General features: G+C 35.8%; 2 protein-coding genes, 1 long non-coding RNA gene and 1 other non-coding gene across 7 annotated transcripts; 2 read left to right on the plus strand and 2 right to left on the minus strand.

Moving 5' to 3' along the window:
* The first annotated feature begins 274 nt into the window (after positions 1–274).
* On the plus strand, positions 275–1,817 carry LOC148690579 (uncharacterized). Its single transcript, XR_015956849.1, has 3 exons — positions 275–332; positions 819–885; positions 1,683–1,817. It is a non-coding gene; the product is annotated as an uncharacterized LOC148690579 (long non-coding RNA).
* Positions 1,818–11,224: 9,407 nt separating this feature from the next.
* On the minus strand, positions 11,225–14,777 carry LOC137715022 (uncharacterized protein At5g64816). Of its 3 annotated transcripts, XR_015956128.1 has the most exons (4): positions 14,641–14,777; positions 13,036–13,558; positions 12,774–12,887; positions 11,225–11,619 (listed from the first exon to the last, which is right to left on the minus strand). It is a non-coding gene; the product is annotated as an uncharacterized protein At5g64816 (transcript). The 3 variants fall into 3 exon arrangements; XR_015956127.1 differs by having other exon boundaries at positions 11,225–12,887; XR_015956126.1 differs by lacking the exons at positions 11,225–11,619; positions 12,774–12,887 and having other exon boundaries at positions 12,982–13,558.
* On the plus strand, positions 11,434–12,358 carry LOC137715007 (uncharacterized). Of its 2 annotated transcripts, none has more exons than XM_068454209.2 (2): positions 11,434–11,705; positions 11,942–12,358. In XM_068454209.2, exons 1-2 carry the CDS (start codon positions 11,434–11,436, stop codon positions 12,177–12,179), a joined length of 510 nt encoding a protein of 169 aa, XP_068310310.2. In that variant the 3' UTR covers positions 12,180–12,358. The 2 variants fall into 2 exon arrangements, with proteins under 2 accessions (XP_068310310.2, XP_068310318.2); XM_068454217.2 differs by having other exon boundaries at positions 11,948–12,358.
* Positions 14,778–18,852: 4,075 nt separating the features above from the next.
* WRKY51 (WRKY DNA-binding protein 51) lies at positions 18,853–21,877 on the minus strand. The gene is made up of 3 exons (XM_068454375.2): positions 21,540–21,877; positions 21,093–21,245; positions 18,853–19,267 (listed from the first exon to the last, which is right to left on the minus strand). Exons 1-3 carry the CDS (start codon positions 21,779–21,781, stop codon positions 19,063–19,065), a joined length of 600 nt encoding a protein of 199 aa, XP_068310476.2. The 5' UTR covers positions 21,782–21,877; the 3' UTR covers positions 18,853–19,062.
* Between the last annotated feature and the right edge of the window lie 5,686 nt (positions 21,878–27,563).

Raw genomic sequence — 27,563 nt, forward strand, 5'->3', positions numbered from 1 at the left:
CCCTTCCCATCTCCTCCTCCATTGTACGGACACACACACAAACACACCAAATCGTCACAGATCGAAGAAACCAAGTACATATCCATGCTCGTGAGGCTCGTAGGAGTCCAACCATACCCATTTCAGGTAAAGATACCTTCGTTTTCACGTCGCACTCGGGATACCCGATTTTGGGTACTGTTCATGCACACGTAATTTCTCATGTTTTTGGGAATTTCAAGCTTGTAGGAAGCTTGGTGAGGTCCCTAAGAGGCTCGGGGTGGTTCGTTTAAGTGTTTTGGACGTCGGGATCACTAGTTTTGAGGTTGGCCGGAGTTGGGGTGATTTTCCAGGTGAGATTTCGTGGATTTTAGCACTTGAAAGTTGTATGATTTTGTTCCTCTCATTGTAAGCTTCATTTTGGTACCAATTTTGTGAAATTTGGTTGAAAAACGAAGAAGATATCGTGATTTAAAGTTTTCCCGATTTTCCGGCGACGGCGACGGCGTCGGAGCCTCGCCAGAGAAGACGACGGAATATTTCGTCAAAACTGACGGAATATTCCTAACGCCGTTGATGGTTACCGTTAGGGATAACGGAATATTCCTGACGGCGTCAATTGACGCTGTCAGTGTGCCAGGCACGTGCCTGCGCGTGGCCGGCGCGTGGGGGCGTGTGCGACGGTGAAAAATTATTTTAAAAATATGGGGATGTTCCTGAGGTTGAGTAAATCACGTTGGTGTATTCATACACCCCATTTGAGCATTGTATGAGAAGTTATTTCTTAAGTTTGGTTATGTGCTTTAAAATTAACGTTTTTATAGTTGTTTCGCATATAGGTGAATCCTATCCCGAGGACGAGCGTGGTCACTCGAGGCAGGGGGGTTACGACCCTTCCACATACCAGTGAGTGGGCTTTTGGTTTTCCGTATATACCTATATACTTATATTTTCCCAGAAAATGATTTGAACCGTTTATTCGCTATATGCCATATATTATATTGCCGTTTGTTATGCATGGTTACTTGCATTATATATGTGTATGTATTGGTGCTGCGGACGCACAGGTAAGTGCCAGGTAAGTATAATTCATGGTTACATTCAGTAGTGATTCGAGATGTAGAAAGCTCATAACCTGCACCCCCGGTGTTAGTGCTTCCGCCCAGAGTTGGGCACAGTCCTTTATGTGATGTTCACCTCCCGCACCACACGCTCAGCTTGGATCCAAGTTAGGTGCACAGTCCTGTCGTACAGACCACTCTAGGTGGTTCCGACTCGTAGGTGACCCGCGATTATTCGCCCAGCCTTCACGTGATCGTAGCACTTGAGCGTATATATATATATAATATATGGCATATATATATATTACACCCAGGCCTGTCGTACAGACCACATTAGGTGGTTCCGACTCGTGTGCAGGTCTAGTTAGTGAGATTGAGATTTGAGCTCTAGATTCAGCCGTACAGGTCACGTTAGGTGACTCCGGCTGACAGTTTATATGATATTGATGCGATATTACCTGAGCACTTGCATTTCATTCGAGGTTTTGGCATAGCATATTCTTGAGCATGACATATATAGTTATATATCTATTTTCTGGGAAGTATACATGTTTTACGGCGAGGGGTTAGAAGTTATTTATTAAATGGTTTTCGAAAAGCTTTGTTTTTGCCCACTCACGCTTTTGTTTTGCGCCTCTCCAGGTTCTAGTTGGCTAGCACGTTTGGTGGTTTCCCTAAGGATTTTCCCGGCATATCTGACAGACGATCACCAGCGTAAGACCACCTTCAGGTGTACTTTTGTTGCGTCATTTTCTCTTGGACTGCTTTAGGCTTTATGCTCTGAACTTAGCGTCGCACTACGCTTGCACTTGTTGTTATTACTTTATGTAAAACTAGTTTTTATTTATTCGTACTATTTTCCATTATTATTTTATTAGCTTCCGCACTGTGCACTTGGTTACGTCACTTCCACGTGACGGCCAGCATGCCCTGATCTCGGTCGGGGTGTGTCACGCTAGGCAAGGATTTTTAGAACAGAATATAGATACAAAAACTTTTACTATATTTTAAGGAACTCTACTAGTTTTTAAATATGTCAAGAAGAGACAAAAAAGATAAAAACAACTAAAGCCCAGTCCAACAACATAGAACTAATGTTTTAAAATACTAGCCATACCCTAAGGCTTTAGGGTTGTTAATATAACGCAGCCCTCACAACTCCATAAGCCTCACTTATCATCGACTATTTTTGCAAAATCAGTTTTAAAACTATATATTGAATCTGTTTGTATCCTTTATTACTAGAATCGATTCAATTCGCCCTCGACCATTTTTGCAGATTTAGTTCAATCAATTCCATCTGTCCTTGACCATTTTGTAGAATTGAATCAATCAGTCATCGACCATTTTTGCAGAATTGATTCAATTAATCATCGACCATTTTTGCAAAATCTCGACCATTTTTGCAGAATCAGTTCAACTCATCATTAACCATTTTTGCATAATTAGTTCAACCAGTCCTCGACAATTTTTGCAGTATTAGTTCTACCTGTCCTCGATTATTTTTGCAGAATCTGTTCAACCGCACCAAAGTCTGCTACTTCGAGGTCAAGGACTTGGCCGAGAAGTTACCCATGCGTCAATTCGGTGTTTGCCCATTTCACTGGACTCCTTTAAGGGCTTTTTGATTGCTCATCCATATGTGCCTTTTTCCTTTCTAGTTTTTTTTTTAATTTTTTTTTTTTTGTGCTTTGTTTGCCTGCCTAGAAAGTGAGGAAGAAATAAAGTACAAAAATTTAAGAATTTGTACTTGCAACACGACCTAAACGTTGAATCAATGAAAAAAAAAAAAAGAAAAAAAAAAAAAGAGAAATGAGAACGAAATTAAACTGGATCTAAGAGGCTTCTTGCCGATTGCCAATCTTTCAAACTCTGCTCCAACTTCACCTTCGGCCTAATATTTCTTGAAGAGAGATAGAGAGAGAAATGAGTAACAAATGAAGTGATAGAATTGTGAAAAGACTTTACCACTATGAAGGGTATTTTTCTAACATATACTCTAGAGAAAATTGAAAATAAATTTGAAGAAATAAATAAGGGAGCTTTATGTATCAAGACAAAAATTTCTACAATATTTCAAGGAACTCCACTAGTTTTTAAACATGTTAATGAGAGACAAAAACATAAAAACAACTAAAGCTCAGCCCAAAAACATGGTAATAATGTTTTAAAATACCAGCCATACCCCTAATGCTTTAGGGCTATAATATAACCCAACCTTCATTACTCTAACAAAATTAATGTGTCCCATAAGCTCAACACATCCTCGGCTATTTCTGCAGAATCAATTTTGAAACTATATGTAGAATCAGTTTGTATCCTTTATTACTAGAATCAATTCAACCCGTCCTCGACTATTTTTGCAGAATCAATTCAATCAGTCATCGACTATTTTTTTAGAACCAGTTCAACCCGTCCTCGATCATTTTTGCAACATCAATTCAACCCATCCTCGATCATATTTCTATAATCGCTTCAATCAGTCATTGACTATTTTTGTAGAATCAATTCAACTCGTTTTCGACATTTTTGTAGAATCAATTCAACTCGTCATCGATTATTATTATAGAATTAGTTCAACTGCGCTGACGTATGCTACTTCAAGGTCAAGGATTCGGGCGAGAAGTTTGCCATGCTTTAGTTCGGTGTTTGCAGCTTTTGTTGGCTCTTTTAAGGGCTTTTTGATTGCTCGTACATATGTGCCTTGTTTCTTTCTAGTTTTTTGTATGTGCTCTGTTTGGTTGCCGATAAAGTAAGGAAGAAAGTAAAGTACAAAATTTTTAGAATTTGTACCTACAAAATTGAACTGGATCTGAGAGCTTTTTCGCCGATTGCCAATCTTTCAAGCTCCGCACCTTCGGCCTAATATTTCTTGAAGAGAGAAAGGGAGAGAAAGATGTAACAAATAAAGTGATGGAATTGTGAAAAGAATTTAACATTGTAAAGGGTATTTTTGTAACTTACACCGTAGAGAAAAAAAAAAAAAAACTAATGATGTCATCTTTTACATGTATTAACTTTTATCCCACCTTGAAATGTTTAAAAGGTGTTATCTCAATATAAAATGAAGTATCAAAAGCATACTCTATGTGCAATTTTTTCAATAAATAAATGCATTTAAAACATGGCTAACCCTTTAACTTATTTTGGTTTGGTGGTGTTCCGTCCTTGTACATTAAAGACTACACCTAGCTTGAAGCCAATATCGAGACTTCTTTTGGAGTTTAAAGTGTTTGCACCTCATGTCCCTCTTTGATAATTGTTTAAACTTCTGCAATTTGATTGGCTGAGAAGGGAAAGAAGATATTCTAATAATATTTTCAAAATTTATATATGTTGAGTAGTGGTTGGTTCTTGTCTCTATATATTAACTATTTCCACCAAATATCAGGAGTTGATGACATTAGTTGCTTCCCCATAGTTTTCTTCCCAACATGATGAGGACGTTAGCTGCCAATAATAAATACGAAATTGAAAGTAAAATCAAAGAAATAAATAATGGAGTTTATATATCGAGACAAAAACTTTTACTATATTTCAATGAACTCCACTAGTTTTTAAACATGTCAATGAGAGACAGAAATATAAAAACAACAAAAGCCCAGCCCAAAAACATGGAAATAATGTTTTAAAATACTTGTCATAGCCCTAAAGTTTTAGGCTGTTAATACAACTTAACCCTCACAACTCCAACAAAATTAATATGTGCCATAAGCTCAACTCATCTTCGATTTTTGCAGAATCAGTTTTGAAACTATATGCAGAATCAGTTTGTGTCCTCTATTACTAGAATCAATTCAACCCATCATCGACTATTTATGTAAAATTAGTTCAATCTGTCATCTAACATTTAATTTAATAGAATCTGTCGTATGATATTTTTGTAGAATCAGTTCAACCTGTCATCGACAATTTTTGCAGCATCAGGTCAACCCTTCCTCGACTATTTTTGCTGAATCGATTCAATTAGTCATCGATTAATTTTGCAAAATCAATTCAACTCTTCCTTAACCTTTTTTTTTGTAGAATTGGTTTAACCAATCCTCGACCATGTTTGCAAAATCAATTTAATCCGTCTTCTACCATTTTTTCTTGATCAATTCAACCAGTCCTCGATCATTTTTGTTGAACCAATTCAACCCGTATTCGACTATTTTTGTAGAATCAGTTCAATCTGTCTTCGACCATTTTTGCAGAATTAGTTCAACCACACTAATGTCTGCTACTTCAAGGTCAAGGACTCAGCTGAGAAGTTTGCCGTGCTTCAGTTCAGTGTTTGCCCCTTTCGTTGGCTCCTTTAAGGGCTTTTTGATTACTCATACATATGTGCCTTTTTCCTTTCTGGTTTTTGTACGTGCGCTGTTTGGTTGCCTAGAAAGTGAGGAAGAATGTAAAGTACAAAAATTAAGAATTTGCACCTGCAACACGACCCAGACGTCGAATTAATGAATAAGGAGAAATTAGAACGAAATTGAATTGGAAATGAAAGGCTTCTCGCCGATTCCCAATCTTTCAAGCTCAGCTTAAACTTCACATTCGGCCTAATATTTCTTGAAGAGAGAAAGAGAAAGAAAGGAGTAACAAATGAAGTGATGGAATTGTGAAACGACTTTACCACTATAAAGGGTATTTCTTTTACTTACACTTTAGAGAAAAAGAAAAAAACTAATTATGTCATCTTTTACATGTATTAACTTTTGTCCCACCTTGAAATATTTAAAAAGTGTTATCTCAATATAATTAAGTATTGAATGTATCCTCTGTGTAAATTTTCAATAAATAAATGCATTTAGAACATGGCTAACCCTTTAACTTATTTTGGTTTGGTGGTGTTTCATCCTTATACATTAAAGACTACACCTAGCTTGAAACCTATACCGGGACTTCCTTTGAAGTTTGAAGTGTTTGCACTGCCTCATGTCTCTCTTTGATAATTGCCTGAAGTGCTACAGTTTGATTGGCTAAGAAGAGAAAGAAGATGTTATAATAATCTTTATCAAAATTTATATATGTTGAGTAATGGGGTGGTACTTCTCTCTATATATTAACTATTCCCATCTAATATGGGGAGTTGAGGACATTAGTTGCTTCTTCATAGTTTTCTTCACAACATGAGGACATTAGTTGGCTATAATTAATAGGAAAATAAATCAAAGAAACCAACCTGAGTTATGAAAAAATAAATTGAAAATAAAATCGAAGAAATAAATAAAGGAGCTTTATATATCGAGACAAAAACATTTATTATATTTCAAGGAACTCCACTAGTTTTTAAACTTGTCAAAAAGAGACAAAAACATAAAAACAACTAAAGTACAGCGCAAAAACTAGAAATAATGTTTTAAAATACTAGTCATACCCTAAAGCTTTAGGGTTGTTAATATAACCAAGCCCTCACAACTTCAACAAAATTAATATGTGTCATAAGCTCAGCACATCCTCGACTATTTCTACATAATCATTTTGTAAACTATATGTAGAATTAGTTTGTATCATTTATTACTAGAATCAGTGCAATCCGGCCTCCACCCTTTTTGCAGAATCGGTTCAATTAGTCATTGATCATTTTTGCAGAATTAGTTCAACCCGTCCTCGACAATTTTTGTAGAATCAGTTCAATCAATCATCGACTATTTTTGTAGAATCAGTTCAACTTGTCATCGATCATTTTTGCATAATCAGTTCAACCCCGTCCTCGACCATTTTTGCAGAATTAGTTCAACCTGTTCTTGACCATTTTTGTTGAACAGTTTAACCCGTCTTCGACTATTTTTGCTGAATCAGTTCAACCTATCTTCGACCATTTTTTCAGAATTAGTTCAACCATGCCGATATCTGCTACTTCAAGGTCAAGGACTCGGCCGAGGAGTTCGCTGTGCTTCAGTTCAGTGTTTGCCTCTTTCGATGGGACTCATTTAAGGGTTTTTTGATTGCTCATCCATATGTCGTTTTCCTTTCTAGTTTTTTTTATTTGTGCTCTGTTTGGCTACCGAGAAAGTGAAGAAGAAAGTAAAGTACAAAGATTTAAGAATTTGCACATGCAACACGACCTAGACGACGAATCAATGAAAAAAGAGAGAATCGAAACGAAATTGAACTAGATCTGAGAGAATTCTCACTGATTGCCAATCTTTTAAGCTCTGCTCCAACTTCACCTTTGCCTTTTTATTTCTTGAAGAGAGAAATGGGGAGAAAGGAGTAATAAATGAAGTGATGGAATTGTGAAAAGACTTTACCACTATAAAGGGTATTTTTGTAACTTACGCTTTAGGGAGAAAAACTAATGATGTCATCTTTTACATATATTAACTTTTTTCACACCTTGAAATGTTTAAAAAGTGTTATCTCAATATAAAATTAAGTATTAAAAGTATACTCTATGTGTAATTCTTCTTCATCATTACCTTTCTGTCTAGAGGTGGGCACGGTGCTATTTGGTGCGGTTCCACCCCTAAATTGGAACCGGAACCGGAAAATATCAACGGTTCGGTTCGGTACGGTTTTGCTTTAATTAATTACTAGAACTTTACGGTTTGGTCAACACCGGTTCTGATTCGGTTCTTGCCGATTTACGGTTATGAAAACTAAATTATTTGAACACCAAATTATCATGCATTCAAATACATCTTCTAAAACTGATTATATAAAGTTGTATACAACACATCTTTTTTAATGCAAATGTCTTTGGTAGTGGCACCAAGTCAACAAAAAGGGACAACTAAAAGAAATATGCATTGGTGGTTAGTCAACAAACAAAAAAATTGAAGAAGCAAACTGCATGTTTATTTCAGAGAGCAAGCAGCAGCTCCTGTATACAATCAAACAACTTATAATCCAATCAAACAACTTATTTCAGAGAGCAAGCAGAATCAAACAACTTATTTCAGAGAGGAAGCATGGTCTTCCCCAATTTTAAAAGTTTGAAGAAGCAAACTGTAGGTTTAAGTTTAATTATTTAATTACACAACAATTAAATAGAATCTGCTAACAAATATACCCACTTTTTCTGTATAATCATATCATGTAAAAGTGAAAGATTAAGGAGAAAACCCAGCTGAGCTCCAATGCTAATTGCTAAACCTATTATCCAAAGCTACAAGCTGGATGTCCCAAACCTCTCACTCGAACAATTTAACTGAAATGAAACTCTAGAAAGAGATAAAAGGCCATACTCAGAAGATCTTCAATTAAACCATTTTATATCTTAGAGAAACTATTAGGAGGAATCCGATGAAGACAGTCTTCCAATGCTTTTACAGTGAAGTTTTGAAGTCAATTCATGCCATAGATTTGGTATTGATGAACTAATGAGATCTTCTTTTCTCCTCACAGTGAAGATAGATTCTTGATTTTTGTCGTCAGTTGTGCCACTGCAGAGCAACCAAAAAAACAAATTGTTAATTAACCTTCAAATTGTGTTAGAAGGGGTAAACATGCTATGAATGTACTAATTTCAGCATAGTTAAACACTTTATGTTTCCCCATGCAATAGTGTTGTCAATTAGAGTGTTGTTTTTCCTTTAGCTTTTACTGGTGCTCCAGCTTATTTTTTGAAACTTTAGTTGAGATAGGGTGTTATTCATCACCCTCATGCTTTCATCAATATGGCTTACATTTCACATTTTCGTTACAGGCAGCAGAGGGGCATTTTGCTTATGCCTTTCAAGGATGAGAACCTCAAATAGATAAGTGAGTCTGGGAATCTGGTGGATGATTATTATATATAAGACATTATATTTCTTTTGATGTTACAAAATTAAAGAAACGTAAATTGTTTTTATTCCTAAAATTTTGAATTCTACTGCAACTGAAGCTTTTGCACAAACTGAACCACATAACTAACTGAACCAACTGAACCACATAGAAGAAGAGGAAAGTACATAACTTTGAACCCGAGTATAGCAGAAAATGGTCAACTAATTCCTAGCAATTTTGGCAGTACTCCAGGTCAACAAATGGCCCCAAATTAAGGGGGCAGATTAAAGCCAAGGACATTTCCGTAGAATCTATGAACTTAAAACACCCTTATTGAACCCCACATACCATCCTATATACACATGGCCCTAAATGTAGGACAATAGTGACTCAATTAGACAGTGTTAATCACACATATATAGTGCAGGTAAAAGAGAATGGAAAACCAGTGGAACTCAACCATATTCCTAATCTCAAATATGAGAAAAGATAGAGAAAATACTAAGGAGGGAGGACAGAGGACGAAGAGTCGTGAGCTGTCGCGGATGATGGATGATGAAGGCCATCACAGAAGCTGAGGTTATGGGCGAATCATTGATATTTTTGGATGAGAGGCCGTGGTAAGGGTCGGATCTCGAATGTGCGACATGGGGGAATAGGGATGTGAGAGGCGTGAGGCTGTGTGAGTGAGATGAGGGATGGTGAGGTGAGTGACAGAGTGAGTGAGTAAAACCTAATTGGGATGGGATCCAATGCTTTGCAACTTGGTGAAACTAATTTGTCAACCTATTATATCATGACATGTGTGTGTGTGTGTGTATATATATATAACTAATTTATTTATTATTAATAAAATGGTTTGGTTTGGGTCCGGCCGGTTCTTGTTCATTCGAAATCGGAACCGGAACCGGTTTGAACGGTTCGGTTCGGTTTTTGACTCAAAGTTGACTTTTCTGGTCAACGCGGTTCTTTTCGGTTTTTTTTTTCATACGGTTCGATGTAGTTTTGCGGTTTGACGGTTTTTATGCCCACCCCTATTTCTATCGATCTAATATACTTACCATTGTTTCACACAAGTTTTCTACTTCATTTTCATAAGTCTTAAACTTAACTTTTTTTTGTTGTTGTCAATTCTCTTAAACTTACTCAGCACTTAATCTTTCGAATATAAATAGATACAACAAAACCCACTATAATCATCAATAAAAGTGACAATATTTCTTTCAAATTTCAATAGGTGTGCTACCATGAATAATTATCATGGCAGAGATCGAACAAGGCATCAAACATAGGGTTGCAAATGTATCCCTTGCAAATATAGCAATCTTGATCCATTAACACCATAACGTTTGACAAGAAGCGATTTTTCTTCATCGCTTTCCGCTGGCTTTCGAGTTGTAAGCCCTTGGAGGCTTGTCACCAAAAAGTGTTGACATTTTTTTCCACCTCCGAAAGTTTCCTCTGTCGAACCTCTTAAGCTGAACAAAATTCACAGTAAAATCCTTCATTGTTTCCATAGCCATACTGACAAAAATTTGTTTCATAGTTGTTGGAAAATTTAGTGGGTTATGCTAGGATGTGAAAGATAATGTTGCTTCATGGATCTATAAATGTTAACTTCAGACAAGATTTGCTCCCACTATTTGTGTGCAAGGAGGAATTTTGAATATGCCATGTGGATACAATGAAGCTCATATGAAACTTCTCTTCAATTTGAGTTGATATTCAAACTTTTAGAACATGTTTGTAAAGTCTTTTTGTTGAGAATGAATTTCACATTGATGAAATGAGAGACCCTTGCATGGACTTATTAGTTGGGCTACTCCCGCCCATATTGGCAATTGGTTTTGTGGTGGAACCTCAATTTTTTCATGGTAACAGAGAAGGTTGTCCCACGTGCAAAGGCAAACGGCCACATGAGCTTCACGTCATCCCATTATGATATCCGCATGTTGAGAATGAATTCCACATTGATAAAAGGAGGGACCTTGCTTGGATAAGTAAGTTGAGTTACTCCTCATAATACCAATTAATTTTATAACGAAATCTCAATTTTCTTCACTTTTATGAGTTAGATACAAAATATTGACGTTTAAAACAAAATGGAATTCTTTCTACCTTGAAAAAGGTACCACAAAATTTAAATTTCGTAACAGTACTGATCAGCTGTTCGACCCACTGAGCGGTCATTAGCTTCCACTGGTCTGTCGGGTCGTTGGCCTGTCACTTTTCAAATCCCATCGTTTTGTTTTGAAACTCTTTTCTAACACCAAAGTAGGTATACGTTCAAGAATCCAAATTCATCCTCGGGTGAATAGAAAGGAGCGCATACGTTCTAGCTAATATGCACACGTTTGCAGTTCCAAGTTTCGTATGATATTTATTATTATATTTCAGGTATTATATTGGGACTCAGATCAGAATAACATGCTATAGATCCCGAAGATTAGTTATAAATTTGTAACTGACATTCTTTCACAAAGTCAATATAAAATGCAAGCCATAAATTACTAATGCCAAATTGCTGTCATATTATTACATGTCAACCATGATTGACAAGTTCAAATGTGGAATCCTACAAGCAAGAAGCTAACCCCACGTTAGCGTACATGTATCAGCTACAAGCCTAGAAAATGTTCAAATCTCAAACAGCCCAATTGAGCTCCTATTTTAATTGAATTCTTCCAGTTTTGGTGGCATGGACAGTTTCAGCAGAAGAACAGCACTCTTTCTTTTCTGGTTCATCATCGTCTCGCTTCAGATTCCGAAAACAATCGGGGAAGCGCAACCAGAGGTTGAAAAGAATGAGGAAGCAGATCAGCAAACTGCTTTTGGAAGAACAATGCAAGACACAATGTCTATGCTCTATGATACAATCTCTGTCCTGCAAAAGTCTCACCAAAATGCATGGGACAAGGTTAAAACCATCATAAACGACATGCAGTTGCAATTTTCCCCTCCAAATTTAGAGTAAGTCTATTGATTTATAATCTCCAATGGTTCAATCATATTATTATCCAATCTTCTCAAGCATAGCCTGTTTTCGTTTGCTTGAAACTGTTAACAAAATGAGGGATTTCAGACGATTCTCGAAAGGGTTTGTACAAGTTGATATTTTTCAAATATAATGTTGAAAGAGGTTCCAAGTCTGATCCAAACAAACGAAAGAAAAGAAAGAAAGGGGTTTGTGAAGTTGTTTTTATCAGTTTCAGGGGCGGAGACGAGGCAAATGCAAAGGGCAGCGAAGGCGATGATCAAGGGATGGGAGGAAAAGTGAAAGAGGCAGCACAGAAGAGTTTTGAAACAAGCAAACATACAGTGGAGGAATCGGCTAAATCCGCAGGCGAAGCTGTGGGAGGAACGGTGCATAAGACAGCAGAAAAGGTAAAGGAGACGGTGGCTTCTCCGCACGAAGAGACTCCTGCTGCGCATGCAGAGCTTTGATAATCTTTTTTGTTTAATGCTTAAATTAGTCAAGGCGTTTTTGGCTTAAACATTTCTTTCATGCATTGTAAACTTGTATCAATCTGCATTGATTCGGTTTTACGCTTAAGCAAGCAGTGATCTAATGGGAAGCTATTCAATGCATTGATGAACAATAACCTTGTTTCACTTTTTTGTTATATCGAAGGAGATCGAACCATTGACCATCCTAATCGTAACTCATCCCCCGGGAAACAGAAGCGTAACGTCGGGATAAGAATCGAAGTCCATGAGTTGGCGCCCAAGTGGTGAGGGTAGGTGGGGGAATGAGTTAAAGATTAGACTAGATCAAGAGTTCGTTCGTCTTCCAATGTAACAAAAAGAAATTAAAAGTTAGGATAAGAATCTGTTAAGGTCTGGTGATATTTCCCCGCGGACATCCAAAATTTCGCATTACCTGCTGCTGCATTTGGGAAATCAAGAGATTCATATCTTCAATTGAGAAGTTATCCCAATTACATCCCCACAGAACAACAATTTCATACGTTCCATTAACCGTATGAAAATTACAAAAAAATAAAAATAAAAATAGAAATTCAGGGATACGACACTCACCGTCATCTGAATGGTCGGGTGCCTGAGATCCAGTTACACCTGCTTTGGCTGTCCACTATGGCTACTCAAGCATGATAACAAGCAATACATGACAGCTTCGCCGAGTACCTCAATCTACATCAGTTGCAAGCTTAAACTCAAGAACACGCCTATATATGTTGAACAGAAAAGGACATAACAAGGTAATTCGAAAAGCCAACAAACAAGCTTGAGCAATAAAGCAAAAAATTTAATCCAACGGTTGTGAGCTTAAAACTGATACCAAGTCAATGTCAGTCACATTCAGTGAGCTTAAAACCTCAGAAAATGGTAGTAACCGACGCTATGATAATTCAACTTGTAATACACACTTCCCTTCTATATTGAAACTACTAAGAAGAACCGGAAGAAGAGAGTTTAAGACATTCACTCTGGCATCTTCGAAGGCAGATGTCATTCCAGTTAGGTACTTGATGTTGGTTTACGCAAACAGTGCGTGCACATGCATCAGCACAAGCATCCAGCTCAGATACACCGCACACGGTAACACAGCTATCAGGAATTGGATCCTTTGAAAATGCACCTACCTTTTTCAGCATTCTCTTTGATGTACATACCCTTTCACAGACAAAGATCTCATCAGAACTCTTCTCCCTCCCCCTAGCACTCATTAATCTCTGTTCTTCAGCATGCCTTTTCTTCACTCGAAATGCTTGTCCTGCAACCACTGCAGGGATAGCTGCTAACAGGGACCACCACACTTCCACCATCACCACCAATGCAAAGTCAATCTCTTCTTTAGCAGTCTTTAACAGAAATACAAAATGCAAAGAACTTAGTTACTCATTTAGTCATTGTTAGATTGTAAGCATATGCATTCTTTATAAAATTCTAAACGTCATTTCGGCCTAACCGAAACCAATATGTAACTGAAGTCAAGAAATTGAGAACATGGTAAAAGAATCCTTGAGTTACATACATGTAAAAATACAATACCGCAGTTTTCAGTAAAGACAAATTTTGCCCCGAAAGAAGGGAGCAAGAAAACTGCAAACAGAAGTTCAATCTAACCATTGAGATTTCAACAGGAAATGCGATAAGGAATCCAATTTACTGGTTAACCTCAACACAACTGCCAAGAGCCAACCATCAGACAGAACGGTAAAAGGGGGGTGATTTTCACACACCTCTCCTTATTTTTAGCCATCAAATCGAATAAATCAAAAGGAAACAACAAGCATGATTAAACAAGAATGTGTGCGAGACTAAAAATGATTGTGCTTATCATTTCCTTAGGAATCATTACTCCACTATGGTAATGTGAATAGGTTTAACTATATTTCTTCCCTCTATTTTAGATTGGATTTAGTTTTTACTGCAAAATGGGATTATCCAACAATGGAACATTCCAACAACAACGAAAACAACGATTAAACCAAAGAATTGCCCAAAGTAACCCCACACAGAGAGAAACTAACCAAATTCACGCACTCACACAAACGTTTTCTAAGGTTTTGAAACCCAGAACCCTAATATTATCCATGGGATAAAGCAGTGCAATTCCATCTCCATAGCAGATGTTTTTCCTTTACCAATCCACCACACCAATTAACAAGTATCAAACAAATATATGGAAAGAAATAAAAACTCCCAGAGAGCCAGAGGGACATATTTTCTTGCAACATTTTAAGCAGAGCAAACATATCTTATCAGAAAAACCATAAGAGTGATGAAAATTATTCCAAATAATTGAGAATTACATGGGAAGTTGTAATATGAATTCAAAACAACCCTAGAAAATTCTAATTGTTCAAAATTGTAGGGAATATTGTTTGTTGGGTTTTAAGTTATAGGGTTTAGAAGACGGTTCTGGGTTCGGGAAGCATACCTGATGATATTCGACGAGGTGTCTGCTCTTCCGGCTTCAAAGTTTGAGAGAGAGAAAAAGAGAGTATGAAAGTAATGGGCTGGCTAATTAAGTTGGTAACTCGTCGGATCCTTCTAGGGATTTTCAAACCACGGTGATTATACATTGTACATTGTTCGGTCAGAAATCTTTATAAATTTTCTTATTTAAAATTGAATATAAACTGTACTTGACGAAAGTTGGTTACACAATATACGATGATGAGCGAATGTAATTGGAGGATTCTCAAAATCATCACAAAGAAAATCAATCCTTTCTCTAAGTTGAGGCTATTGGAGGTGTGCTTTACTTATTATTAGATAGATTATATTTTACCATCTTAATTTTGGATCGCGTAACAACTCATATTTTATTTTTTGAGTAGTAAAATGTCATGCATTAATTTATGAATTTGTTGTAATGTCAGATATCTATTAGTTAATTTGTTAATTTGACTGTTAAATGATAATGTATCAATATGGATCCCACACTTTTAATAGTAAAATGTCAACGATATGCCACATGAACGATCAACCAAATTAAAAGGGATGTGATATCCACACATCCCTTTCTATTTCTCTCACATTTTTTTTAGTTTTCGACTGTCGAATCAGATGAATTGAAGAAGATCAACAAATAGAAATTAATAAGAGATGTGTGAGAAGTAAAAAATGATGTGTGGATAAGATATCCCAATTAAAATTGTATGAAATTATGAAAATGGTATGGCAGGTTAGCAACGGGATTCGTGTTTCGGTGCGGCGGTGCAGTGGGTCTATCGTCGGGTCGAGCTGTTGCGGTTTCATGAAGATTCAATTTTGAAAATAACCACTGTGAATTGGACTATTTAAGGAAGTAAATGATTCAATTTTGGTTTTGAGGGGTATTCGGTTACGGATTTTGAAAGCGATTCACATAATTTTGGTAATTAAATATAAAATATGTCAAAATGGGAAATATATATTACCTACTCGTTCATGATAATTGATAACTAAACATGCCATTAAACAATCCATACGAAAGCAAGAAATAAAACACCTTAAACAATCCCTTTTCAGCTATTCTCAATCCCACGTCCAATTAGGTATAATAGCGTTCTAAGTAATTAGTTTATTGACTCCAATTTGGGCAACTTACCCATGCATATTCTCTATATATACCACACGAGATGCACCTTTTTTTTTACACCAATCATTTCTTTTACAGGTACCCTAAAACCTCTCTCTATATCTTATTCATACTTACGTAAATTTTATTTAATTAATTTTTTCTCTACTTGTAAGTGAAAGGTCTTAGGTTTGAGTTTCGTGGATGACGAGTTCAAAACGAATATATTCCTCACTCATTAATGTAAATATATCGTTGTAAAAACAATTTCATGCAAATTAAGGTTTTTTTGTCGAATTCTTGCATATTAAGTGACCTGATAAAATAACAATATACAACTCAAGTATTTGATTATTTGAACTTGAATGTAATAAATTTGATTAGATACAATGAACTATAGTACTGTCATCAATTTGGAAAGTTTAATGCAAGTCAGTTTTCTTTAAGTTGCAACAATTTACTTGGGTGAATAGAAAAAATTGTTTCTTTCGTTCATAAAATTCTTGATTAATTTGAACTCGTTTGTTCTTGTTATCACTCTTCCAAGCATAGATTTGAAAGAATGAAGGGAAGGAAAGACAGCAATATTCCAACGATGAAGAAACAAATAAAGAGCAACCTCAAGTATGTACCACGGCAAGCTTCGACAAATACGCAAAGCAAACCACCGCGGCCACCGCCACTCCTTCCTTCGAATCCGACCAGTGGCTGGTCTCAGTGGATGGATGGCATTACAAAGGCTGAGTCTAAAGAGGAGAAAGACAAGATTGATGCATACACACATTATGCCCTCTATGCTCCTAAGAAACAATATGCCGTCTCTGATCCAAAGAAGATTTCAAGATTGCCAACTTTTGAAAATATAGCCCCATGAGATTCTTTTTTATTTTTTTACTTATTTTTTGTTACAAAAAAAAAAAAAAAAAAAAGGGAAGGAGAGGAGAGGAGATTTGAATAAGGGATACTTTTCAATATTGTTAAGAGAAGTACCGTAAAGTTTGTATTTAGGTCACACATTATTGGATGGTGCTAATTCAATTATATTACTAATTAGTCCTTTAAATTAACCACTTTCTTTTAAAGATAATACTTGAGTACACACTAATGAGTACACACATTTTGATTTTGTATAATGATACTTTAACACATAATAGTTATAAAATAATATAATACTTTATTAATGTTTTTTGAGCTTTCTAAAAAGGAACTTGTCATTTTTTGATTGACCAAATTGAAAAGTGATTATGTACTCATTGGTAAGTACCAGTTGTCCCCCTTATTCAAAATAACCGAAAAAATAAAAAAGTACTTTTTTTATACAACGATATAATTACATCAAGGGTGGAAAATTTGGGGTTAAGTTACAGAATGATACATTTATAATAATTTGGTTTAGGGGTGTACTATCCACACACCTCAAATTACTTCTCACACATCATTTGTTAATTTTTGTCCGTTAATCTTCTTTAATTCATCTAATCGGACGGCCAAAAATTAAAAAAGTGTGAGAAATAAAATGGGATGTGTGGTATCACACCCCTTTGATTTAAACTCGCACGGAAATCATACAAGTAATAATTGACTGCTTTTATATGCATCGATCCCTTTGATAATTTCTCAATGTATGAATGGATGATATAAACAATTAAAACATTGGTACGGTTTTCTGTGTTTAATGTATTTTGAACTCTTAATTACTTTGATTCCCATGTTTATTCCATGCCTACAACTACAAGTGACATTTTAATTGTAACATTCTACATTGTTTAGGAGAGCGAATTCTCTAAGCCTTATATGTATATTCCCATCTCTACCTACCACGAGGTCTTTTGGGAGCTCACTGGCTTCAGGTTCCGTAGGAACTCTGAAGTTAAGCGAGAAAGGGGCTAGAGCATTCCCAGGATGGGTGACCCACTGGGAAGTTCTGCTCGCGTGAGTTTCTAGAAACAAAACCGTGAGGGCATGGTCGGGGGCTCGGGTAATATCGTGCTACGGTGGAGTCGAGCTTGGGATGTGGTGGGGGCCCAAGCCAGGATGTGACAATTTGGTATCAAAGCCAATCCCTGGCCGGTGTGCTGACGAGGATGTCGGGCCCCTAAGGGGAGGTGGATTGTAACATCTCACATCGCCCAGGGGAGTGGATCCTCTAAGTCTTATATGTATATTTCCATCTTTACCTAGCACGAGGCTTTTTAGGAGCTCACCGGCTTCGGGTTCTATGGGAACTCCGAAGTTAAGCGAGTAGCGCGCAAGAGTATTCCCAGGATGGGTGAACCATTGGGAAGTTCTCGTGTGAGTTCCCAGAAACAAAACTGTGAGAGCGTGGAAGGGGCCCAAAACGGATAATATTGTGCTAAGGTGGAGTCAAGCTTGGGATGTGGTGGAAGCCGGGTCGGGATATGACATTAATAAGCAAAGATATCGAGCTGTAGTGTAAATATTGTTAATTTGGTAGTCCACAAATATGCATATAGAGCCAATATGTAATATCTTACTACTTTAGTTTCTTATTTACATGACCCTTAAGCCTATAAATAGGCATGCTAAATCGCTAATGCGAAATATAGCACACTCGAAATTCTCTCAGTTTCTTTTGTCTCTCTCTTTATTTCCTATACTTTATCATCGAGAGCTCGATATTATTAATTTTTTATTCATTAAAATGCTATGAACTCGTAAACACATAAAATTTTAGCTTATATCTTTATTTTCTCCAAAATACTTTGTTGTACCATCTTTTGGACTAACTAGTTAGTCCATTGACTATGTAAAAGGGGAAGGACCCTAGTCCTATATAAAAGGGATCTCTCACCCTCATTGTAAAAAGAACAAACCATACCATGACTAATCCCTAAACGATTAAAAATTAAGAAAGGGCATTTGTCTAGCCCGTCTAGGTCATGACTCTCACTTAAACAGAAAATAGACAACTTCTATTTTGCATTTTATTTTTCAATACATTGGAAGAGATATTAGCGCCTAGAGCCTATTAGAACCTCCCTAGCCACTTTACCCTGTCAAATATAACAAGTACCCTTGCATAATGTAATATATATTTACATAGTAAAAACGGAAACTACACCAATGTAGACGCAACACCAACTTGGATTAAAATTCGATAAGCACTCGGCTTGGGTAAAATACTTAAATTTTGGGGTCTCCCAACATGACTGATCATGTACAGTAGTGTAGATGATTTAAGTCTATGTTCGCGAGATTAAACATTCACTAGTTTTAACAACGAGGAAGAAAATTTATTAATGAGGTATTAGAAAACTTATTAACGAAGGTGTTAATCTATGAAGAAGCTGAAGATTGTGAAGAAGCTCGCAAAGTCCAAATGTTGTTGGGATCAGCATGCATCTGATTGTAATAAACTACAGAAGGGCTCTCATGAGTGTGCACTCCTTCATATGTGGTAATAACATAGCTCGCATCATCTCGGTCCCTCTCTACCCTCTTCTTTACATTGCAGCCTCCATTTGAACATTTGTAGTAATTTCTGTCAAATAATTTAGTAAAAGTTAAATTTGTCTCGACAATATATTTGGTATGGGCGAACCTTAGAAATATTTAAAAATTAGACATAAGTGATAACATTTTCTATGAGAAATTACTAGAAATAAGATTACAATTACTATATGGAAGAGCCAACCTTAGAAATATTTCATGAGGGATCCCACTTCCATATACATATTCAGTGCTAGGGTGAAAGAAGAAACTATGGAATCCGGCAATCGGATTATGGTCCCAGTCACACAAATATCCACATACAACACCACTTGTTTTTGTGTATATATGGGGACGATACTCGTGGTCCAGACGCCCGTATTGAATTCAGTTAGAAGTCAATAGATGAGAGATCAAAATCTTAAGACTTTCAACTGACTTTATTAAACTTATTAATATATTGGGTCGTGTACGTTATCTAATATGCAAATGAATGGTATTAAGGACCCCAACATATCGAATGTGCAAACTAATGATGACAACCCAAGCAGCAAGTGATCAATTAACTTCATTATTCCAGAAAATTAAACTGAATTTATATTGGAAAATAATTGAATAGGTTACACATATCACCCTATATCTTTGCATGTATTACACATTAATTGTGGGTTTAAGAACTTAAATCAATGTATGAGTGATATACAAGCAATGAATATGTAATTGTGTAAACGAAGGGTTGCTTATCACATATTCGTTTTCATACTCATACTATATAAGTAAACATGCTCTTAACATTGTCCACCCTACTATCGTCTCCGCCCCTACTCACTCAATGTGAGAGAACTATATTAAAAGTTGGAAAACAATTAGGTGCATGCATGTATTATTACTCTTAACCTCGTCGAATGGTATCAGATAAATAACCACACATATATAGAAGAAAATCTATACTGTAATTGCCTCACAATTATCCCTTTTAAAAGTTATATATGCATATCACAAGGAGCACTATAGGCGTGCGACGGTATACCTCCGATGGCATGAAGAGGTAGAACTGCAGCTCAATCAGCTGTGTAACGATTGTAATATATAATATAAGTACCTCTAATATTCAGGATTTAGCACAATCTGAATCATTAATAAGGAAATGAAGTAAACACGTGCAGTGCTAATCTGAAAATTTGGTACGGTAATAATAACGAATTTTACTATACTAAAAATTTGGTACGGTAATTAGTATAAGATTTTGGTATGGTAACTGTACTAAACTCAACCCTACAGATTTGTATGCCACAGTTGATCATGACTAGCAGCTGTACGCACGTTTACTAGGAGTGGTAGTATAGACAAGGTTATAAAGACTACGAGTTTCAGTTCTCATTAGTGGCTCAAATTATATGTTTTATCTTCGGCCATGAATGAATGTATTGGCAGACAAACATGTACATATCAATCTACGTCGCTTGTCAGTGCGCAAAACTAATTTCAGCTGTAAACTTTTTTACTATTTTTTGTGTATTTTATACATAAAAAGTTTATATTGAATAGTTTTCCTTTTAATTGCAGTGAGACATTTGTGAAAAAAATCAACACCTATCGAAGTATATATGCATGTGGTTACTACTGAACTACTAATCCGACTTTGAAACTTTATCTTTGTTCAAGAATTTAACAACAAATAAATCAGGTGCAATTAATTAACCCAAGGCGTGATCCAAGTTTTTCATTGTTTTATGCACTATCAACAGTATAATATCGTCTCTCTAAAAACAAATGGAAAAGAATATGGGTGATAAATAAATAAAAATAATTGATCGACAAAAATAAATAAATAAAATAATTGATGTCCTCCTATATTTAAATATTAGAATAATTACCTTGGATTTGGGCTGTTTTTGACCGACTTCTTTCCGTACTTCCTCCACTTGAATCCATCATCCATGACCTCCAGCTCCGATTTTGTTCTAAATGCAACTCTGTGATTATCCCCTTCCACCTTATTAAGTTTGTTTCTCCTCACCTCAACATTCCTGCAGTATTTGCAAATTGTAATAAGTCTGATTTCTAATTACTTTCAAACCAGTAATATTACCCCTTAATTTTTAAAACAAAAAAGAAAGTCTCTTTTCTTAGTTACAAATTAATTAAATCTAAAATAATTAAGAGAGAGAGCTTGCTAATTAGCTACTAGCTAGCTAGCTGCTAGTGAGCAAGCTTATAACTAATTATACTTTAATTTTAACCTTATATCCCAAAAGAAAAAGAAAAGCAGCAAGGAAATCAGATATTGATATATATATATATATATATATATCATCACTTACATATTATTTCTTGATGCAGCACCACCACTTGATCCACCAGAGCCAGCACCACCCGCAAAATTTTGGGACGACGAGCCAACGCTTTGCGACGAAGAAGAATCCTGATTATCACGACTAAAATCATACCCATCAAGCATGAGATAGTTAGAAAGCTCATCAAAATCCATCGGAGGCGGATCGACGATGTACTTCTCTACAAAGTGATTAGGGTTAGGGTTTGGATCCTCATCAAGACAGTCCATTATTAAAGCTGACTGGACTCTGGAGGAGTAAATGGTAGTGGAGTAAATAAAATGCTTAATTTGGTTTTATCTTACTTTTGCTAGGCGTGGTTCCTCATATAAATAGTAAACCATACTAATTCTTTTTATATTGTTTAAGTTGCTTTGCTCCTTCGTACAACTTTCCCCGAAGGATGCCATGAAGCTTCTTCGATTGGCCCACGTGGCAGATGTAAGTCATCGTGATGACGTTCTCGTCAAGACGTAAGGTTGTTTTGCTTTTAGGGTATGGCATTTGGGACCCCTGAACCCATAATAATACATGTTTGTTTTGATAGGCAGGAGGACGATTGACGATTGTGGTGGAGGGAACTGAAGGCGGCTCCTCTATTAAGATACTTATCTATACAGTAAAATGATATACTTTTATTTCTTCTCACACGTCTCTGTATTATTTTAGAATAATGTAAGGAAGACTAAATGTGACTAAATTTTATAAATTAAACAATATAGAAATTGATAATTTGATTATTATTTAAGTATTGATTAACGTGTTTATTTTTTATTAGTAATATATCACTTAGTTTTACTTATTTCTTTTTGATAAGTTATGCACTACTCAGGCCTGCCACCTAGGGCCGCTGGTCGTCAGGGTGGAGTCAGGGGTCGAATGACCACTCTGACCCAAATATATGGTAGAGCGGCGCCCATGGTGATCAAGCGCGATAATATCTATGAAAAAAAAATCACAATTTCACTCGACTGTACCACCTACAGTTCCCTAACGACCACACGTAGCACCTAGCCACCACCCCGCCACCACCTTCTCACAATCATGTCCTAACAAATAGTTGATGACTAGTAGTTGAGTGCATTATTTTTGCCAAATAGTTGATTGAAGCATTATTTTAAAAATAATTTTTTTAGTCAGTACGCATACCATATCACTTTTATACAAAATTTATCAAACACTAAAAATTGCTGATTTTGTTCACAGCAGATTTAAAAGTTAGTTTACCAAATGCTAGATTGCTCTTTTTTTTTTTTTTTCACAGCTGATTTCTCCCACAGTTATTTAAATTGTTCTAGCAAGTCAGTCATTTCTCCCATTACTGCACATGATATAAATTCCAAATTCCTAAACAAAAATGTAAAAGCATCTTCAATAATATAGCCAAATGGGTAGGCAAGCTTTATTTGATGAGCCAAATAAATAAATTGTTGCTCCAATAGTGAAGGGATTAGGCAATTAAATAGACAAAATTTGCACTTCTTCCAAATTAGACAATATTGCTTCAACATGAGTAGGCAAACAGTGCCCACATCCTTCTGTTATAAAATATTCTCTGTGGTCCGTCAATTAGGTTGTACCTTTTATCTTTTTGGTGAACAGCTAACAGAATGGTGGAAGAAAATAATGGAGGCAGATTTTCTGTCCTTTCCATCCCTTCCTATTTTATGCGATTACGGTTAAATCACGTTAATATTTTATATTAATTTTTTTATAGAGATAATAAGATAAAAAACAATGAAAATATAAAATGTTAACGTAGTTTAACTGTAACCGCACAAATAAAAAGAGATAAGAAGAGCATCCAAATAGGAGGATAGACAACCTACATAAAAAAATAATTCACACTTTCACCAGGTAAATGAGTAGACAACATGGTACAAAAGTCAGTATGGTACAGTTGTACTTATTTTGTTTTTCTACATCATTGATTTACTGGAAATGCTCTTACAACTGTGATGAGTCAATTGTGCTTACATGTCATATCACTCAAATTTATGTAAGTTTTCCTCTTTTATTAAAAAACGAATTTATATGGCATAAGTACATTATCGGTCTATTAAGGTGACATTACATGTTAATGAAATAAGAACATGTAGACAAATTTTTTTTTACATATATCTCTATTTCATTGGGCACTGAATGTGACGTAATAATTTATCCGTATCATGTAAATTGTTTTACTATTAGCCAAGAGGTTTTTTATTTTTTTTTTAATTTTTTAATGTTTAATTTTTTCTAGTAAACAAGGTACAATTAGCAACTAGCATGGACTATTATTTTGTAGCAAACTAGTAATTAATTGCATGGTGGCCATATATAGTCCGACAGAATTCATAGAGAATTTAAATGCAAAACCAAATAGCTTAGAATAATGATATATGGTCCATCCACGAGCCACATAGTTGAGAACTGGAATCAACAGAGTGTAAACAGAGAAGGATAGGACTGGTACTGCTGTGGCATAATGTATTGGACATGATAGGTTTGGCCATTGCTGTCAAATAATCTTTCCTTCCTATTTTCCTACTCAAACTTTTGATGATGTGGTGAAGGATCTTGTCAATCAAGATACGTCTTTGCAGTTTCCCATCCGGACACGTCAACATTTTATATTAATTTTTTATAGAAATAATAAGACAAAAAATAATAATAATATAAAATATTAATGTGATTTAACCATGATCGCACAAATATAAGGGAATGAAAGTGTATAAGAAGTGGAAGGGTAGAGAAGCCAGGTCTTTTCCCACCTCACTTGCACGCACTCTTTATTTGGGGGGAAGTGATTTGCACACTTTTTTATTTAACTCTTTACACTCATTTTTGTTTTTGAAAATTAAATTGAATAAAAAAAAATAACTAAGATTAAATAAAGGTACATAATAGGCTGAAAAGAGTGTCTGTTTATTATTTCTCATATCCAAAATGATTGACAATAAAAAACTAGGAGGTTTCATATAGATACAAGTCAATAACATTAACATTATCATCACATTCTCAATCCAAATTCTGTGACCAATAAAATATATATATATATATATATAATATATATTCAAATAATCCTAAGTATCTCAAAATATCAACTAATCAACACACTACTTATCCTACGAACTTTGGTCTAACTAACCAGTTTTCATCGGATAATACAACTTGATCTAACAAAAATACTAATTATTGGGCAAAGCTGGTCAACATTTAAGGTTTTGCCAAAGTCTTTCTATGATGAAATAATTTTGGAGGGTAGGAATAAACTCGTTAGGCAAACATTTGGCGGCAAAGGAAAAAAGTGGCATGTATTGTGTAAACTCTTGCCCGATGAACCATAAAGGTTACATTGCTCAAAGGCTTAATTAGGTTTTAGGGATTTATGGTTTAGGGTTTTGTTTCGTCGAGTAAGTGGATATATTCATCAGGCAAAGTGAGGCATGGTTGGCATATTAAATTCCTTTAATGATTTTCGCATTCTACAAAACAAGTTTCCAAAGATTTATAAAAAAATGATTGGTTAGTGGAGAAAAAAAAGGGGTGGGGGGAGGGTCGAAGGATGAATCGCTCCCGAAAAGGAATCTATTGATTCTTTGCCAATTGGTTGGATCGTAAGTACGATCCAACTGTCGAACTTGTTTGTATATTGTAAACACGAAAATTCTGTAACGAATGAAACGAGAATACGTGTACAAAAAGTAGATTTGTATTGATGAATTTGTAGGGTTACAATCTCTGTTTACAACTTTCCTTTGTTTCAATCTTCAATTCAAATTTGATGTAGATGTGTAGGTTGTCGATCCAAGGGTCTTGGCAACTTGATCTCGGGCGAATGATTGAATGATTGCTTCAAGTTCTGAGCTTGAAATGATGCGTGGATGGTCTTTACCTCAAGGTGTGGCAAAGATGATGTTGATGCGGGATTTTGTTGATTCAAGGGTCTTGGCAACTTGGTCTTGAAATGAACGTCATTACAAATTTTGAGCTTGCAACAAAGTCTTGAAGGAATCGGCACAAATGCTTGTTGATTCTTCAAGGGAGTGCTTCGGCTTTGGTCGAAAGAAAGCTTCGACTTTGGTTGTACGTTCTTCGAAGAGAGCTTTGGCAGCGTATTAGTCTTCAAAGATTTGGTAGAGGTTATTCTAAATGTAGAATTTTCGACCTTGAATGTGTGTCTTGGATCCTTGTATTTATAGACTTCCAAAGCCATGCCTTTGGATGGATTTGGCTTTGATTTGTGTCTTGATTCGTCCATGGGAGAATTTTAGGCATGTTTTGTGTCTTAATTTCAGCCACCTTCATCATATTGGCCAAAATTTATAGGGCTTGTTGCCTATTTGTGAGCAATCTTCAATTCTTACTTATTTTGTGAAGATGCTTTGGTTTTCTTTCTGGTTTTGAGAGATTTTGGGCCCCTTGCCGATTTTAAGGGGGATTTTCTCCCTTTTGCCTAATTTTGGGAATGTTTTACACTTCCTTTGCTTGATTTGTGCCACATGTCATTGATGACTTGTCCATTTGTGATGAGTCATATGCCACATGGAGCTTTGTAATTCATCATTTGTATGCAACGAAATTTACATGTCTACATATATACTTCGAGATTTGATAGCCAAAAATCACCAAAAACAAATGTTCGGAGATTAGGTAACGGGACGAAACGAAAACACGATTTAACGGTCATTTGAGCTTCGACTTTGATGGATTTTTACAAATCGACCCTAGAATAGTACAATGAACAAATCCAATCATCAGTTTAAAATATTTACACTAGTGGATACAACTAAAGCTTACATTCTACTTAATAGAAGTATAGAATAAACTCTAAATGTTTGTTGAATCTATTGTTCACATTCTATGAAGCTAGTTTCTATGATCCAATCGTCAAACTTGTTTGTATTACTCTGAGATCTCAGATGCCAAAAATCACCAAAAACAAATGTTGAGAAATTAGGTAATGGGACGATACCATTTGACAGTTAAAAACGAACAATCACGATTTAACTGTCATCTTAGCGCCTATTTTGTTGAAGAATGGTAATGAGAGTAAAACTATACACTGAATTGACCAACGAATTCAATAAAATTGGCCAATGAATCTTTGAAGGTTTACCCGACGACTTCAGGTAATTCGTCAGGCAAAGATGAAATTTTTTTTTCTCCTTTAATTTTTAAATTTAATTTGAAATGGTTACAAGATCTTCAAAATTGATGATTGGATTTGTAACCAATTCAAATTAAATTTAAAAATTGAAGATCTTGTAACCATTTCAAATTAAATTTAAAAATTAAAGGAGAAAAAAAATTTTCATCTTTGCCTGACGAATTAACTGAAGTCGTCGGGTAAACCTTCAAAGATTCGTTGGCCAATTTTATTGAATTCGTTGGACAAACTCTAAAGATTCCCCCCAAATATTTCCCAAAAACTCAAATTTGCCCCCAAAAAAAGGTTACCTGATGAATGATTGTTGGGGCCCAAAAATATCACACACTAATCCAACCAAGTCTCAAGGCCCAATTGTTATGCAAAGCCTACTTTCAAGCCCAAACACGTGCCAAGGTGTGGGGTCGATGAGGAATACATTTGTAAACATGCCATGCTATGGTAATTAAGCCAGATATTCACATAAATCATGCCATGCTCATCCCTATTCATCACGCCAAGCTTCCTCATGCTAGTCGCTGTTAATGCTAAGACCAAGTTACATATTCGGGGCTTGTCAAGTGGATTATGGTGTGGATGGTTTCGAAAGGTTATTGGACCTATGTGGAATTGGGGTTATGGAAGACTTTGGGCTGCTTGGGGGCCCAAAGATCCAAGTCCATACCCTTTGCATTTCACGTAGTTAACCTTGAGAGAGAACTAGACTAGTTTACCCCTTTCCCTAACAAGCTAACCCTCTTAGTTAGGACTAAACTAGATTCTTGCATTAAATGCATGCTAAGCCCAGCAAGTCAGAGATTTGATGTTGACTTTCCCTTCTTAGCTTGCACAGATAACCAATGCGCAAAAGCCATGAAGCG

The sequence above is a fragment of the Pyrus communis genome, chromosome 15 (genome assembly GCF_041283825.1).
Source record: "Pyrus communis isolate YQ-2024b chromosome 15, ASM4128382v1, whole genome shotgun sequence".
In the NCBI taxonomy this organism is placed as follows: domain Eukaryota; kingdom Viridiplantae; phylum Streptophyta; class Magnoliopsida; order Rosales; family Rosaceae; genus Pyrus; species Pyrus communis.

Bases quoted from the DNA above. Each gene is read 5' to 3' on its own strand.
- LOC137715007 (XM_068454209.2), top strand. From the start codon at position 11,434: ATGGACAGTTTCAGCAGAAGAACAGCACTCTTTCTTTTCTGGTTCATC. The intron at 11,706-11,941 runs GTAAGTCTATTG...TGTTTTTATCAG, and splicing joins TTTTCCCCTCCAAATTTAGA to TTTCAGGGGCGGAGACGAGG.
- WRKY51 (XM_068454375.2), bottom strand. From the start codon at position 21,781: ATGGACTGTCTTGATGAGGATCCAAACCCTAACCCTAATCACTTTGTA. The intron at 21,246-21,539 runs GTAAGTGATGAT...CAAATACTGCAG, and splicing joins GCTGCATCAAGAAATAATAT to GAATGTTGAGGTGAGGAGAA. The intron at 19,268-21,092 runs GTAATTATTCTA...ATTATTTGACAG, and splicing joins AAAAACAGCCCAAATCCAAG to AAATTACTACAAATGTTCAA.